This window comes from Ochotona princeps, chromosome X (assembly GCF_030435755.1).
Source record: "Ochotona princeps isolate mOchPri1 chromosome X, mOchPri1.hap1, whole genome shotgun sequence".
NCBI classification, from domain to species: domain Eukaryota; kingdom Metazoa; phylum Chordata; class Mammalia; order Lagomorpha; family Ochotonidae; genus Ochotona; species Ochotona princeps.
In genome coordinates, this window is record NC_080865.1 from 27,320,553 (window position 1) to 27,337,632 (window position 17,080).

A 17,080-nucleotide genomic window follows, 5' to 3' on the forward strand; every position below is an offset into this window, starting at 1 on the left:
GTGCTGCAGGCACTGGCGTAAGTTACTATGCCACTAGCCCGGCAGCGTGGCCTAGCGGATAAAGTTACTATGCCACTACACCACACACCTCTTGTTACTTCATTTGGCCTGAAATGAAGCTTGACTCCTCCTGTCTTTTTAAGTTTCAAACTGTACCTGGATTTTTTCCATATTTTTTGCAGATATGCCAGGATGTAACTGAAACCTTTAAAGGCATTTTGTCAAGACATTTACTGTCTCACTAGCTGTTATGTACTTCTTAAAAGGGAAAAATTTGTAGGAGGGAAGCAAAATTACTTTCATATGGACAGGAATATAAATGGATTATTTTCTTGGGGGAAAACTTGATAAATGGAAACCTCTTAATACAGTGAAAGACTAAATTTAAATGCCTTTTCTCTTTGAAAATGCCATGTTATGGTCTTCATTATTTGTTATATTCCTAAAGTGCTTTTCTTCCCAGGAAACTCATTATAAACTGTCTCCTGACCAGACTGAATTCAGCTCCTTCTCAATACAACTGCCCTCCCAAAAGTACAAAAAAAACAGATCAGATGCCCCAAGTTGTGCAGCAGGAATATCACAGTTTATGAAGTATGACACCACTGTTTATCATTAAGATTCAAATTCTTGCATCCCCTTTGGCAGAATATCCTCAGTTATGAGTTTGATTCGAACCAGAGCAGCTAAGTTGTAGATTTCTTAGAAAGTGGGCTTCTAATGGAAATGGTGGCAATCCATTAACAGCAGGAGGGCTAATGGCTGCCACTAAAAATACACTTACAGATTACAGTAATACAAACACATATTTTAAAGTGCCTGCCAGGAGTTCAAGCATTTTTTTTAATGTTGCTGTTAATAATAGGCCACCCAGTCCTTTGGCATTTGATTTTTGTCTCATAAATGGGCTTAATCTAAGATAACGTTGTTGTATGGCACTGTTTTTTGTTTGTTTGTTTGTTTGTTTGTTTGATTTTGACAGGGGTCTGAATGTCTTTTGCAGAATCATCAGTGCCCTTAATGGAAGGTAAATAATTGGTGCATTGGTTGACACACAGATTTTTAAATCTGCAAAGGATCTTAGTGATCTGCAAATCAGCTCCATTATATCTGCTGCAGGAAATTTGGGGCTGTGGAAGGTAATGGGCTAGAGCTTAGCAAGGGAAAATGAAGGACTAGCTGGAAATGATCCCTTGACTGGCACCTCCCTTCTCAGCCAAGTCCTTAAGGCAGTGCCCACCCTTTTGCTTGATCTCCTTGCCAGGGTTACCTGATCTTTCTTCCCACCACAATGCTTTTGTGTGGTAATAAAAGTACTATGCAATTATCTCTGTCTCTTCAAGGAACTAGTCCCACGATTCTCTGAGAACAGCAAACTTGGCAGCTGCTCTAGTCCTTGATACGAAAGGGCCCTGCATTTGTATATAACCTGCACACGCCCTGCCATATCCTTAGAAGCATCTCCAGATGACTTTCAATACCTAATGCAATGTCAGTGCAGAGCGAACAGCAGTTGCACTGCATTGCTGAGGGGATAATGAATCGGAGCCTGTTCTGTACAGACACAATTGTTTCTTCAAGGATTTTCCACCTGCAGAGGGTTGAATCTGTACCCATCAGCCCTCCAGAAAGAGCTGAATGTCCTCAGTATGAAACTGTAAGGGTAGTGCGAGCAGGAGAGTCAGAGCCCCATACAGTCCTACTGCCCGATTTGCTTCTCATGTTCACATAGGCACACTGTGCTATTCACATACCATTCCGACTTTGCCATTCCCATAAGCATTTTCTCACATTATTATATTTTAACAATCTGATTTTCATCAGGTACTTGTCACTTTGGAGTGGCGCGAGGTCTCTAACACATTTTGCAAGTATGCCTTTTTCTCTATGATGACCCCACGACTGCCAACATCCAGACTACACAGCGTCTGTTTACTTACCTCTCTATCTCCTCAAGAACAGTCTTGATACCTACTGTCAACTACCAAAGGCCCTACTGTTAGTGCTCTCACTTATATATTTTTATGGTAGAAATTTTATTTTCCATGTATTTTATTATTATTACTACTATATTATTTTATGATACAGTTCCATAGGCTCTGGGATTTCCTGTTCCTCTCCCCAAGTCTCCTCCCCTCTAGTATTATAATGGCTAGTCCTGTATAAACAGTCATAGTCCATCATTCCACTACTGAAGTGTTTCCCAACAATTTAGGCATGGACAATCTGACATATATATTTTTTGATAAATTTTATTTTTTATAATGATTACATGGTGGATCAGGGTGGGAAGGATCGAGGTTTAGGGAAAATTAGGTACACTCATTGCTTCCAAATTTGCTATTTCTTCTTGTTGATTCTAGGGGGAGGGGAGAGACAAAGGGGGAAACCACACATTTCTTTCCACACATCCCAGTCCCCAGGGATGAGGAACTGCCACCTCATATCAACCCAGAGTCCCAATTCTGAGGGTTGTCCAAGTGGTTTGGACAGTTCTGACATGCTGCCAATTTCACCCATCCGAGGATGACGTCACCCTCCCAGTGTCTATCAGTCTGACATAATTTTTTTTAAAGTTTCAATCTTCTGCATTTGTTTGGTCACAAGTAGTGCTGAACAATTGTTAGAACTCATTCATAAATTTCTTCTGGGAATTGCCTATGCATAGCATATGTCCAGTTTTCTATCAAGGCGTTGATCATCTTAGTGACATAAGCTCTCTATGTGCCAAGATTCATACAGTTACAGGTCACAAAAGAGTCTGCCTATTATTTGCCTGTGTTGTGTTTTCTTTTTATTTGAGACACACACACACACACACAGAAATCTCCTCTCCATGAATATGCCCACCCCTATCCCCATAAAAGCCCCACAGCAGCTAGGGGCTGAAGCCAGGAAGAATTCAGTCCAGGTCCCCCATGTGAGTGGCAGGGAACTGCCGACTGGAGCCATCACCATGTCTTCCAGGGTCTGTAGTAGCAGGAAGGGCCAGTCAGGAGCCTGCGCCAGGAACGGAGCCCAGGAAGCCGACCAGGGGACGCTGCCCTGCTCAGCAGCAGCAGCATGGGGTTTGTGCTTTGCATTTTTATCGAGTCAAACATCAATCTTTTCTTTTATGGCTGCTTTTATGTTCCCATGTCAAAATATTCCTCATATGCAAATCTATCTGCATTCTTGCCCAAATTCAAATCTTCCTAGAACTCCTGAGAAGGAACTTTAGCCTTCTCTGGTGCTCCAGACCCAGGCAAGTGGCACCTCATGGGCACTTGGGGCCTAGTAGTACTGGGCAATTTGTACTTAGTACTGCCTACCAAGCCCCCTCTGTTCGCAAAGCCTTCACCAGCCCCTGTGGTGGACCCTCTTCCCATGTCCACTTCCTTTTCCTGTGCCTTACTGAAGAGTCAGCTCGGGTCCCTCTGGTACCTGGACAATCTCCATAATGGTTTGTAAAATGAATAACCCAAATAGCAAGCAAGGTGTACAACAGATTAACAGAAGCTGAGCACCCACAAACTGAAGACCATAATCTGAAACCTTTTAAGCACTGACAAGTGGAAAATTCCATCCCTGATCTCAGGTGATGGATTGCAGTTGCAGTAGAATACTGCATAAAATTCCTCTCACACTAAGTGCATAAAGGAGCATATGAAACACAAATGAGTTTCATGTTTACACATGGGTACCATTCTTAAAGTATCTCACATATATGCAGATATTCTAAAATACACACACACACACACACTCACAAATCTCAAATCTGAAACTGTCTGGTCTGAAACATTTTAAATAAGGAATGCTTAAACTAGTTTAGGATCAAAAGGTTGGATCAAGATGCCGGGTGGGGACGAAGCCCAGTTTGAGCAATACAAAGAACTCAGGCAGTAGAGTCAGGGCACTCCAGTCAGTGGAACGAACCAGCAGGCAACGGGCAGGAGGTCAGGGCAGCTGACAGCAGAGGCCAGGACCAGGCTTTCCCAGCGGCCGAAGGACAGCAGCAGGGAAGGGCTGCATTTGGAAAGCACCAGGCAACTGCCGCCTGAGGTGCCAAACTGGAAAACTGATGTTATCGACAAAACCTGCCCCCACCAGTCACCCCCCGATCAGAGTTTCTAGTTTTCCAGGCCAGAAACAGAGTCGCTTGATTTCCTGTCCTCCTACACGCCACATCCCATCTGTTAGCAAGCCCTGTTGGCTCTGTGTTCCAAATGTAGCCAGACCACATACTTTTCCAGTAACATTCTGGAAAAGGCAAAGCTATGGGGACAGGAAACAGCTGGCAGAGGCCTGGAAGGGGATGACTACCAAGGATCCCAAGGCGATTTGGGGTAGGGAGAGGGATCTGGAATTCCCCTAGACCTTGATCGTGCTGGTCGTGTGATTGCATGCATTTGTCACAGTGTGATGTTTTATAAAATGGGTTTAGTGTATCTTAGTAAAGACATAGGGAAGGAATTCACTGGAAATCCATACGTAACTGTATTGTCACAGCCTTCCACTTGGCCTAGACACCACCACAACCCTGCTGCATTCTTACAGCAAGGCCCCCTCATCTGCTCTCCTGGCACCTCTCCTGGCTTCCCTGGGGTCTGCTGCAAGCACAGCACCCAGTACCTAGCGTGGTCCTCTGCAGACCACAAGCTGACTTCCTCATTCCTTTGCTGGGGACTCTCCTGAGCTCTCTTAGCAGAAGAGCCCTCTGCTGTGTGTCTGGCCCCACCCCCTGGGGAAGTGGACAGAGAGTCTCGCATACTCACACCACAGCTCCATCTGATTCAACCCGTGTTTTATTTACTGCATGATTCCTCCTCATATCCAAAGGTACAGAGCTTTTTATCTTATTTTCTCTTACCTCCCTGGTCCCTAGGACATCACCTCTTTCCTGCCAAATAACAGATGCTCACGTTAATGTTATAGGTGGAAGGAAAGGAAGGAAGCAGCCCAGAGTGTGGGCAGCTAGCAGTGACACAGTCTTAGCTGCCACATCTCACTGTCGTGGAGTGTCACCCTGCTCCTTGCCGTGTAGTCTCCAGCAATGTGGCATCCCCAGGGTACTGGTCTGGGTGGGGCTGCAGTCGTTGGGGCTAGCAGCTCTCCTTCCTGCCTTTCCTTTTGGTTTTGCTGTCATCCCGGATTGCTACATTAATAGGTACCTTCTCTGCAACTTCTCTCTAGAAGCAGATGTTCCAGGAGAGGAGCAGCCGCATGCTGCAGGCCTTGTCTCCGAAGCAGAGCCCCGTAAGCAGCCCGACCCGGAGCCGCTCCCCATCACGCTCCCCATCGCCCACCTTCGCCTGGCTGCCGGCCAAAGCCTCGCCCCCCTCCTCGCCCAAAGCAGCGTCAGCTTCCCTCAGCAGCATGAGTGAGGGGGATGAGGACGAGAAGTAAAGGTGGCTGGCTGGCCAGAGCCACTCCGCCCAGGACACGGGGAAGTGGGCAGCATCATGGGGTGGGCGATGGCCTGGCTGGCGTTTGGAGGGCAAGTCATGGGAGCTGTGGCTCAGTGGGGAGCCCCCGGCACGCTGTCAGGGGATGCTTTTGCTCTTGCAGAGCTCGCCCTCAATGTCCATGCAGCCCAGGCCCTGGGCTCAGCATGGAGACTTCCAAAACTACACGACCCCTTTAGCATCATCTTGACTTCCTCTAGCCTGGCGAAGGAAGCAAGCAGAGGAGCCCCAGGGAGGCTTGCACTGAGCTGGCTGTCCTCTGCTTTGGTCCTTCCAACCCAACTCTATCCAGTGAATCGCCTGTGGAAGCCACTGTTCCCTCAACTCTGCCACTCCCAGCCCTGTGGGGGTCCTGCACGCTGTCTCCTGCTCCCCCCCCAAGCTCTGCCAAAACAAACTTCTTTCCAACGGAGGTGACCAAGCGCTTCTGAGAGCTACAAGGCGAAGTCTGCGACCTTCTCAGCGCAGCTGCTGCTACCCAGTGTCCAGCGGCAGCTCTGCTCAGTCAGCACTTGGGCCCAGAGGCACGCCTGACCAGGCCACCGGGCACGGACCCCAACCTCTGCTGCCCAAGGCAGTTGTGTCCAGGGCCTACTGTGCTCCTGACTGACCCTTTTTTCTTCATGGGTTTGCTGTCAATGTGTTCCAGAAATTACCTAAAATCAGTGGAAAGTACAACCAAGAATGACGCCCCATCTAGAAAGTGAGGGGCCAGTAGGCTTTGGCTCCACATTTGGCAGATGCTACGAGGCTTCCGCAGCTTCTCCTTTAAGGATGCTATTATGGAATGGCTCTTCCCATTTCTGATCAATTAACAGTATCATAGACCTCGAATAGCAGTACCGAACACATAGTATACTGATACGGGTGCTACTTGCACGTTTCTGTTCTACGTATGCTCCAATTAGGCCACCCCAGGGTGGATGTCATATGCAACATGAATCTATGCTGACGGCGTTTTACAATATATTCCTCTCCTGTTCTCCACTCTAACACCCGCTGAGCTCTTTGGCCTAAAGAACCTCCTGGTTCTTTTGTGACTGTGGCAGTTGGTCAAAAGCTCATCCCAGATCCCTGTAGAAATGCTTTGTCCCAATCAAGAAATTAATGTATCACTCCTAGGGTCTCCCCTAATACAGGTGAGTGAAGAGAGGCCCTGAAGAGCTTCTCAGAGAACTGTGGCCTTGGCAACGCTCTCAGCAGCCTAATGGCCGGGCTACTACAGCGCTCACCTCTAGCCCTCAGGTTGCCGAATGTGATCAAGACTCTGTTTCTGCTGAGCTGTCTCAATTTACTGCTCCCTAATCCCATGTAGGAAAGGAAAAGTCAGAGCCAAGGCTGAGAACCAAACTGGTTATGCCAGTAACGTCAGAGACAGAGCTGGGCCTGTTGAGCAACTTGTGGGCCAAACGTAGCATCTCTCGTGACATAAGCACCCCTTTCCAGAGCCCTTGGGAAGCAGCCTGCTGGATGACCAGGGAGGCAAGCAGGGAACAAAAAGTGGCATGTCTCCCCTCCTTGTGCTGGGGTCATCCTACCTCCCTGCCCACCTGGAGATGTGTGGCATTTACTGGGAAGCAAAACTATGAGGTCAAGCTGGTTTAGCAACTTCCTTGTTCCTGGCTCACCTGCTCTCTCCAGAAGCATGCAAAGCACTCACACAGGACAGAACCCTCTGTGAGGGAGACATTTTGTGCATGTGGCCCATGCAGACCACTGTCCCATGTCCAACATCCCCATCTGGCCTCTGCTCTCCATCACGAGCCCAGGACAGAGAGCTCCTGGGGCCCTCCATTTCAGTGGCCTGCCACTTAGAGTAGCAAGGAAGGGACAAGGAGACCAGCCAACCATGGGGAGGAGGCATGAGCAAACAAGGGAAGAGTAAAGGAGAAAACAGGTTCCTTGGGAGAACAGAGGAGCAAAGGAAACCCATGCTCTTAAACCACTTCTGGACTCTCCTTTCTGGGTAGCACTCTCTCGGGCTTAGTCCATGGCCGAGGGCAGACAGACCCACTTTTACTGAAGTCCTGTTCTAGGGCAGAAAGTGTGCAGCCTACATGACAGACCCATAATACATATGCAGACCTCAAGCATTATATTGACAGGCGCCACTTCCATGAACTATTAAACAGCCCCACCTTAGCTGCAAATTACAGGAAACAACCAAGGCCTGGGCTGGCCCAGGGGTGACTCCAAACCACCCATGGATCTCGTGCTTCCAGCATCCAGCAACACCGCCCCTACAAGCCTACTGACAAGGAGCTAGGAGGATTCTGCAAGCTGCCTTTTGATACTTCATGGCCATCTCTCTTCTCCCTGTTCCCAGAGGAGCTGAGGTTGTCTGTTGCTTGGACCCATCATCACTCAGTGACAATGGCCCAGAATGTGAGTTAAGCCAGGAGAGGTGATAGAAATGACAGAAAGCAAAGCCAGAGATTCCCTTTCCCATGAAAAGAGAAGGAACCTTCAGCCTCAAGAGGCCTGCAGGACAGCAACTCTGGATTGTGGAAGGGAGCAGCTGATAGACAGGAGAGAATGGGGATCAAGTAACTCCCTTTCAAGTGTCCCCAGCAGATAAAGAACTGGGGTTCCTTTTACATATCTCCAAGGTTAGTGGATACCTGTACAAGGGTCTGGGGGCGGGGCAGGGGGGCGTCCCTGCCTCTCTGGCTTTCCAACATTAACACTTCCCTAGGAAGTGTCCCTCTAGGAGATCCAGAAAGCAAACCTTCAGCCTGCTTCCAGCTCAGAAACTTGGGTACAGTCCTGCTGCCACAGTTACACTGAACAGTCCGGTTCTGGCAAGCAAGCTCCCAGGTGCCAGGCCCTGCAGAGGCAAAGCCACGGCAGCCTCCAGAGAAGCAAGACCCCCCAGCCCCTCTGGCAGCCTGGCTCTGCCTCTGTTGGTGGAAGACACAGCCACAGGACTGCAAGCTCCCAACCCACCCCACCTCTCACTCCTCATTCTGCTAGAGTCTGTGAGTGCATCCTCTAAGGGAAGGACAGAAACAATGCATTTCTTTTCTCTCCGTTCAAGGACTGATTTTAGCACCTGGACACAACCCAGGGAGAGAGAGGCAAGATGATGTTACAGGCTCAGCTAAATCCCATGAACCTGCTCAAGCAGAGATGTGCCTGATGTCAGACATCCCTTGTGCGCCAGTATCGGCTGTCAGGGTTTTGTTTTTTTGTTATTTTAAACAAAAGACATAGCTCATGAAGCACCTGCAACTTCTACTATCCTGTAGTATTTTGTTGTGTCACTGCAATGTGTCCGGGGACAAAGCCATAAGAAGAGCATATACACTTGAGACTATGCTGTCCATAGAAGACGACCACATGCCTGGGTTCAAGCACGACCTGAGGCCCAAGCTCTGGTGCTGAATATCGCAAACTTCTGGAATCAGTTCCCCCTGGCAACCCTAGCGCCCATCCCACTCCCGCTCCCCAACAGAACACAGCCTTCCTAACCCATTTATAAATAAAGGGATGCAAAATTGCACTTTGGCCTGGTATGTTCCTTCCGAGTGTGCTGCTCTTTGTTCCTGTTTATTGAGCTCTATCTCCATGTGGGAAGACACAGGCACTGCTGGGGTGGGCTGGCCCCTGGTTGTCTTTGCTTGGCCATAGCCCTGTACCTGACCATGCTGGGTGGGCCATGGAGAAGCCTCAGAGGTGCCAGTGGAGTTGGAGAGTACCTACGATCTGGTTAGGAACAGAGTCAGAAGGACAAGTTAAGTTGTAAGCTCAGCCAGGACCTGAAACAGGAGGCTACACTGCTCATTTGCTTTGTGACCTTGGCCACATCCCTTGGCTTCTAAGGCCTTGGCCTTCTGCTTTTGTAACATGAGGGAACTGAGGTCCTCTTTTCCTAGAAAGCGCCTGAATGGATGTGACCACCTGCCCTTGCCCAGGCTTTCCCCAGCTACCAGGTTGTCACTGAATGAAGCAACACAAAGACACTCTCACTAAGTCAGCCTCTCATGCCCCGGGGCCTCCACCACTGACAGCACCAGTGGACGTGGGGCCTGGTTTCACTCCTCAACTCCACACTTTGAGCCTCAAAACCTGGGACTTTTCGGCTCCTTCTGCCTGTCTCTACCCAGCACTTGATGCAGTGCTCTCCAAGTGCATCCAGACTTTGGAAAGGGGTCATCTGGGCTACTTTCCCATCTTTGAGAAAAAGCACCTGTGATCAACCACAGGTGCATTGATGGGGGTAGGGGTGCTCAGTCAGGATCCCACATGTCAGCAGTGCAGGCAGCCACTGGTGTGCCTGAGACTGGTGCTTGGGCTTCGATACATTCCATCTGGAGTGGTGTTGCTCTTTGAAATGCCCACAAATCGGACACTGGCTTAGGCTGCTGGATAAATAAAGCCAGGCTTACAATCAGCAAGAGAATGAATTTAGAAGCCAGATAGCTAATATGCATATAACACCACATTATCTGGCTTTGCCACACAGAGCAGACAGGTTCCTGACTTATTTTGCTTCTCAAACAACAGTTGTAGGTTTCATCTCAACTTCTGGAATCCCTCAAACCTGTTCTCCAGGAAAAACCAACCAGTTCTCAGGTGAAACAACTCAAGAACCTTCACAACAACTTTGTAATAATGTAAGCACCTTCATAATTGTTCCAGAGAGAACTCATCTTTATTAATAGAAGTTCCAAGAAAAATGCCCACGATCACACATGTTTTTACACACACACAGAGCACAGCCCTCTCGTACTGGAACCCTCAGAGGCTATTTCTCCAGGCCTTCAGCAAGAGCTGTAAGACTCCCGTAGAGAAGCTCTTTACATAGAGTGTAACATTTTGTAAGCTAAAAAAGTATGTTTAGTGATCAAATTATTTAAGAAATGTCAATCAAAACCCAATAAATAACTAGTAAAATCTGAAAATACCACCAGCACTACCACTACTGTCAGTGCTAGCAAACCTGTATGTTCAGCTCTTCTGTAATGCCATAATTTGCACTGTAGAAAAGACACCATATTGTCTGAATCTGTTACAGTTGACCACAAGTGGGAAACTTAAGGAGAAATACTCAGAGAAGGGTTGCCTTGTGTTGTCTCCTCCAAGCATTTCTTGAGTTTGTTGTTGCAATGTTAATGGATTCTTCTCATAAAAGGAAAGTTCTCATGAATAATTACAAACAACTCAAATTTCAGATATGTGATCTTCCACTTAAAAAGCACTCATGGGGCTTGGCGCAATGACTCAAATGGTTACTCTTCCCCCTCCAAGTGTAAGGATCCAATATGGGCACTAGTTTGTGTCCCAGCTGCTCCATTTCCCATCCAGCTCCCTGCTTGTGGCCTGGGATGACAGTAAAGGATGGCCCAAGCCTTGGGACCCTGCACCCACATAGAAGACCCAGAAGAAGCTCCTGGATCCTGGCTCCTGGCTTTAGATCGGCTCATCTCTGGCTGTTGCAGCCACTTGGAGAATGAACCAGCAGATGGAAGATCTTTCTGTCTCTCCCTCCCTCTGTAGATCTGTGTTTCCAATAAAAAAAATTCTAAGAAAACCATTCATGATCCTTATGTAAAAGAGGACTGTGTACATCTCCTTCTCCAGAGGGACATTTGCAATTTACTACATGTGCAAATATCCTGTCACAATGTCTCTAAGTCCAAAGGAAACATCCTTCTCTCTGTACATGACAGGATTCAGTAGCTGAATCCACTACACTGTATGAGAAGCTCATCCACTTTTTTCACTTTTCAAATCACTCCATTGGTCAGTTGTTGCCAAGAGACCATTCACCAGCCTTATCACCAATCCATGTGAACATAGCGGAACCACTGACGGCTTTTCCGCTTCTTTCCCTATCTGCCATCCAGGGTGTGAATGACAGACGAAAGAAGTTGAAGATGGATGTGCTAGTTCCCTGTTGCTGTATCAAATTAGGAAAGCTTGCTGGCTTGCAGCAACAGAACCTCATAATTTTACAGCCTTGTAACTCAGGGTCCTAAATTAAGGTGTGAGCAGTTCCTGTCCCAAAGCTCCAAGGCAGTCTGTTTTCTGACCTCTTTTCCGGCTCTGCAGGTCACCTAAACTTGGTTCACGGCCTTCTGCTGCTCTCCTTCGCTCATGGAACTCCTAGGGTTGCATTGGGCCCAGCTGGGTAATCCACAAAAATCTCCCCATTGTAAGGTCATCAGCCATTTCATCAACAAGCTTAATTACCTCTTTTAGAACAACCCATTCCCAGGTTCAGAGGATTAGGCTATCACCATTATTCGGTGACAGAGGACGGTGGCCCGAAACCCTTGAACCAGGGAGGGTTGTAGGACAGTAACCCTGCTACAGACAGGCTCTGTCCTTTTAAACATTCTGATTTAATATTTATATTCCTACTTAATGATTACTAGTGATACATTTGCGTAAATGTCGAGTCCTGCTCTCCCTTAGTGAAGCACAGGCATCCTGGGAGATGTGTGACCCAACTGAACATGCTAATTGGCATGTGAGGGGAGGAACTGCTGATTCTTCAACTTCCAAACATGCGGTTAAGGCCAACAGAGAAGCGGTTTTTAGAGGCCCTTCCCCCTGTTCCCTGTATCCATCCTCCCATCCGTGTTTGACTGCAGCAAGAAAATCTGTGAAAAAGGCAACTAACCCAAGTCAGGGATACAGTTTCTGTTCTCCAGGTGACATAGGCAATGGATAGATTAACTTGTAGTCGAGCTTCCTGTCTCCAGTAGAGGTAAAAACACTAAGTGTTGACTTGTACTTTGTGTACATGGGAAGCTAATTTACTCAGCAGCAAGAAATAAACGTACATTCAGAGCAAGTGTGGGTCGCTGCACACTGAAAAATACCCAACATGAGCGGGCCACAGAACTCTCCAGAAACAAGGAAGAGAGAAACCCCAAAAACATACCTGTGAACCAGAGCAGCAGTGCTCCACCTGGTCGCTGCCGAGAGAAAATGAGAGCCGAGAGTCCAGGGCATTCTGAGAGGCAACAAAGAGCCCTCTCCTGCCATCTGCCTCCTTACAATGAAGCAAGTGGTACTTCACTCGGACCTGTCCAGTGGAGGCCTGAGCCCAGACCCTGGGCCGCAACAAGTGCATCTTGGGAAGGTGGGTGTATCTGCTAGCAGTTAAAGAGACAGCTTAAGCATTATTTTACAGGAAATGAGCATTTCAGCTTGCCTAAACTTGAACTACTTATAGCACACCACAGGTAGGAGTTGTTCTTGCATATTACTCTATTTTCTTTCCTTTCTGGTCATTGTTATAGAAACAAGCAGTTTAAACTGCAATTAACTTCCAGTATCCAGTAACAAGCAACTCCACACTAAGTATTTTCTCACTGTGACCCTTGATCCATATTTGAGCTGAAGGTTTGTCATACATTCCCATATAAAGTATTCAACAGACATCTGACTGAGTCACAAAGTGTTAGGGCTACAAAAGACTAAAGAGACACATCTCCCTTGCTTGCCCCAGTTTCAGTTTAATAGCCTGCCTCATGCTCTGGTCTCTTCTGAGTGATCCTATCTTGGACTTGACAGAGTTCACATTGAGAAGTCCACTTCCTGGCTGGCTAAAAAATCTGACTGTACAAAATATAATCTAAAAATAAATTTCTTTAGAATAGATTGCTCTAACCATCCTGATGTGTTAAGACTGCCAATTCTTACTGAGTGGGGGAAAATAGAAAAACAAGATTTTATTTTTTAATAATAAATTCATCTTATTTTTTTTAACTTTTTTTATTCATTAATTACATTGTATTACATGACACAATTTCATAGGTACTGGGATTCTCCCCCCTTCACCCCAAACCCTTCCCCCATGGTGAATTCCTTCACCTTGATGCATAACCACAGCTCAGGTTCCGTTGGGATTCCCTAATTACAGGCTCACACCATACAGAGTCCAGCATCCCACTGTCCAGTCAAGTTCAACGGCCTCTTAGGGAGGCCCTCTCAGGTTTGAAGGCAGAGTCAGCAGAGCGTCACCTCAATCAATTTGAAGCTCCAACATATCATCAGCAACAGTCCAGGTACGATGAGGCTGGTGCAGAGTCCACTGATTGACATAGTCTATCTTAGAGTTTCCCCTTGTCCAGTTTTCCACTGCAAGCATATAGCTTATTTTTAATGATTTTTACATAGTTCAGAAGGATGCACACCCATGTGGACCACCAATGAGGGTGTGGAGGATTGAGGAATGGCGGAAAGTAGACAAGACAACTGCCTCCAACCTCCTTTTTTCTTCTGGTATCTGGGGAAAGTGGACAAAGGAGGGAGGAGGGCCGCTCCCAGCAGCCCAACCATATCAGTACCCAGAAATAGGGGGATGGCTGACTGATGTCACCCCAGGGTCCCCGATGTGGAGCATGTTCCAAGGATAGTGCTTAAGTGGCTTCAATAGCTCTGAGATGCTGTTGATTCTGTTGCTCCAAGATTGAGAAAATCCTTCCAAGGTCCATTGGCTGACATAGTCCACCTTAGAGCTTCCATTCGCCCAGACACTTGTCCAGGAGAGCTGTCCAATTTGTTCTGCCTTCCGTGGGTACTAGATGTCTTCTGTAGGCCTCATGCTGATGGGTGCTAAGCCTAGCCTAGCCCAGCTCAGCCAGCCACCAGTCCCAGCCCTTAATGTGAACTGGCTGGTGTTGCAGCCAAACCCGGCCTGTCTGCACCCCATCCTGGTTCTCACATCTGCCAGTGGGTACTATAAACTGGCCCAACCTGGCATGCCCCAAGACCTGACCCACATGTATGCCAGCTGGTACTGTAACCTGGCTTGGTCTGGGCTGCTTCCAGCCTTGGATTGTGTCCTGACAGAGGAGTTCCCCAAGCTCCTCTATCAAGCTGCCTCTCATGGTGGATCTCAGATACACCAGTGGGTACTTGGCCCAGGCTGATTGGTCCACCTCCTGTCCTTGCAGGAACAAGGGCCTTGCCCAACTGGCCTACACTCATTCCAGCTCTTAGTGTTGTATGCTACAGCCAAGCCATGCCTGGTCCACCCCTAGATCAGCTCTCACATCGTTCAACAGGTGCAGAGACCTAGCCCAGTCTGTCCTACACCTACCCTGTTTCTTGTGAGCACCAGCTGGTGCTGGAGCCTAGTCCAGTCTGGCACATCCCAGACCCAGTACACACACTCATGCCAAGGGATACTGCAGCCAAGTACAGCCCCACTCACTGCCTCCATTTTCAGGTTGCACACTTACTATTGGGGACCACAGCCCAGCAGGGGCATCTCCTTAGCTCCCTGGCCAACCTCGCTCCCAGCCACAGATCTTGTGCTTGCTAGTGGTTGCTCTGACCCAGCCCAGCATAGCCTATCACCCAGCTTCACCTTTGCTATCAGCTGCTTCAGCCTGGCCTGTGTCCCCCTGTCCCGGCTTTCATGCAAACCAATAGATATGATAGCCTAGCCTAGCGCAGCATGGCCTGCACCCAACCTGGCTCCCGCACATGCCAGCGTGCTATGGTTTGGCCTGACCCTGCCCGGCCCATCCCTTATAAAGTAAACCCACATACCTGACAAGTGAAGCAGCTCTGCCTGGGCTAACACCCAGCCCTGACTCAGATGCTTACCAACGGGAGCTAGAGCCCACCAGGGGAGTTCCCCAAGTTCCCCTACTAAGCCCACTCCCAGACCCAGATTTCATGCATGCCAGCAGTTGCTAGGCCCTTACCTGGCAGCCTGGCTCCAGTCTTGGTCTTTGTGTGTGCTGGTGGATGTTGCAGAATGGACCTCCCCACACCCAATTCTTGGATGTACCTGTGGGTGTTACAGATGGGACCAGCCCAGCCTGTCCCCAACCCCAGTACCCATGAATGTTGTTGAGTTCCATGGTCATGCCTAGCTTAGCCCATCACCATCCCAGCCATTAAGCAAGCCAGCTGGTATGGAGTCCCACAGGAGTGAGCCCACAATCCCCCACAGAATCTGCTCCCAGAATCAGTTCTCTCATGAGCTGGTTAGTGTCATGGCCCAGCCTAACATGGTCCACACTCTGCCCTGACACTCCCTGGCAGGTACGAAGGTCGAGCCCTGTGAGGTCGGCTCCCCTCCATGGCTTTTGTATGGGTAGGCAGTGGTTGATTCCAACAATCCCAGCCCAGGTCTCCCATGTGGGTGGGTGTATTGGTTTGGTCCCAAAAGTTCTTCTAATTCCCCTCCTCTAAACCATCCAGTCTCGGCCCCCACATTTACCTGCAAGTGCAGTAGCCAGGTTGGTGGAAATCCCCCAGAAGTTATTCCTCACCTGTCACGTTCTCCCTCTACGGTCCTCCCTCCAAAACATCTCTAGACCCATTTCCTTGAGCAATCCACAGTCCCCCATCCCCAGTCCTCTGACACTGTTGCCATGCCAGTCTGCAGCCCTGACTGCTTACCCAGGGTCCATGCACACTTGCACCCCCAATATCTTAAAACAAAGAATAGGTGACTTTGTTAACTGGTATAGTTAACACAAATTTGGCATTAACCAGGCCCAGGATGCTTTCTCCCAGCAGTGTAACACTTGCCTAGGTACAATGTGACCTAAACTATTGCCTACAGCTGGGGAAAACAAGATTTTTAAAGTTTTTTTTTTTAAACACTCTTGAGTATTCTGAGACTGACAATGTCATCCCTTAGTGAGGCTCATGAACAGGGTTAGGGTTCCAGGTGAGCCACCAAGGTCATTGAGACATACCTTTTTCCTGAAGGGCTTGGCAAATAGGACCCTTGACAAATAGGACAGGGGCCTCACAGATAATAATTTAAACTCTGATAATTGGATAGCGCTCCTTTATAAGTTTGATGGCCAGGTCTAACCCTAGATTCTTTGGATTACGTGGCCTGATGGGCCTCTTTCACTGAAAACATTCAAATAGCTTATCCTCTGAATATTCCACAGGGCAGCAGTTTCAAATCCTTAACACACTTGTTCAAATGCACATTTGCAGACTTCATCCCAGAGAATGGAAACTCTGCATCTGTGCTAAGCAGCATTTCAGGTCATTCTGGTGCAGCTGGCCCATGGTTAGGCTGCTCCAGTTTACCCAGGGCAGTGGGTTTACACCCATTTTCACAATTTAGCTGCTAATTTGCACACTATAATTAACAGTGCACTTTATCATTGTCAAAGTGTCTTAGCATGGGCAATACATTATTTGTGTCTCTTTCCCCACCCAAAGACCCTATTTTGAAAAATATGTAGTTTACTCTTACACAGCTCCTATATTTCACCCAAAAGGATGCTCTTCAAAAAGATGAGCTCAATTTTTCTTACTACTGAGATTCCAAATAGCCAAGTTTTTTTCCTTTAATTGATCCTAAGAATTGAAGTAAACTACCTTATTGATTCCCAGCAACCTGCAAAGGTTCTTAGTGTTGTTAATACTTGAGTTTCAGAAACCAAGAGTGAAGATTCTGTTTACAGGTAGGAGCAAGGAAAACACACCAGTGCTCAGAAAGCACCACAGCGAAACACAGTGAGTTCCAACTACGATTTTATTGTTTTGAATATTCAGCTACAGCATCATCCATGTGTTCCAGGACTAATTTGGCTATGACGGACATCACAGATCGCTCTGCACCCTACTGGGGACACTACCTGGTCCCCACACTTCTCTGGTTATGTTTGTTCCAAAAATCACAACAAAACATTTCT

At 47.9% G+C, this 17,080-nt stretch overlaps 1 protein-coding gene across 4 annotated transcripts in view; it reads left to right on the forward strand.

The window, feature by feature from the left end:
- The window catches only part of PCYT1B (phosphate cytidylyltransferase 1B, choline), a 105,686-nt gene extending 99,846 nt beyond the window's left edge, over positions 1–5,840 (forward strand). For 2 of the 4 annotated variants that reach the window (XM_058658751.1, XM_004587827.4), the window contains exon 8: positions 5,173–5,839. In XM_058658751.1, coding sequence (XP_058514734.1) covers positions 5,173–5,385 — 213 coding nt within the window. In that variant the 3' untranslated portion in view covers positions 5,386–5,839. Of the gene's footprint in view, positions 1–5,172 lie in introns of all 4 variants that reach the window. The other 2 variants (XM_058658749.1, XM_058658750.1) reach the window with 2 other exon arrangements.
- The last annotated feature ends 11,240 nt before the right edge of the window (positions 5,841–17,080 follow it).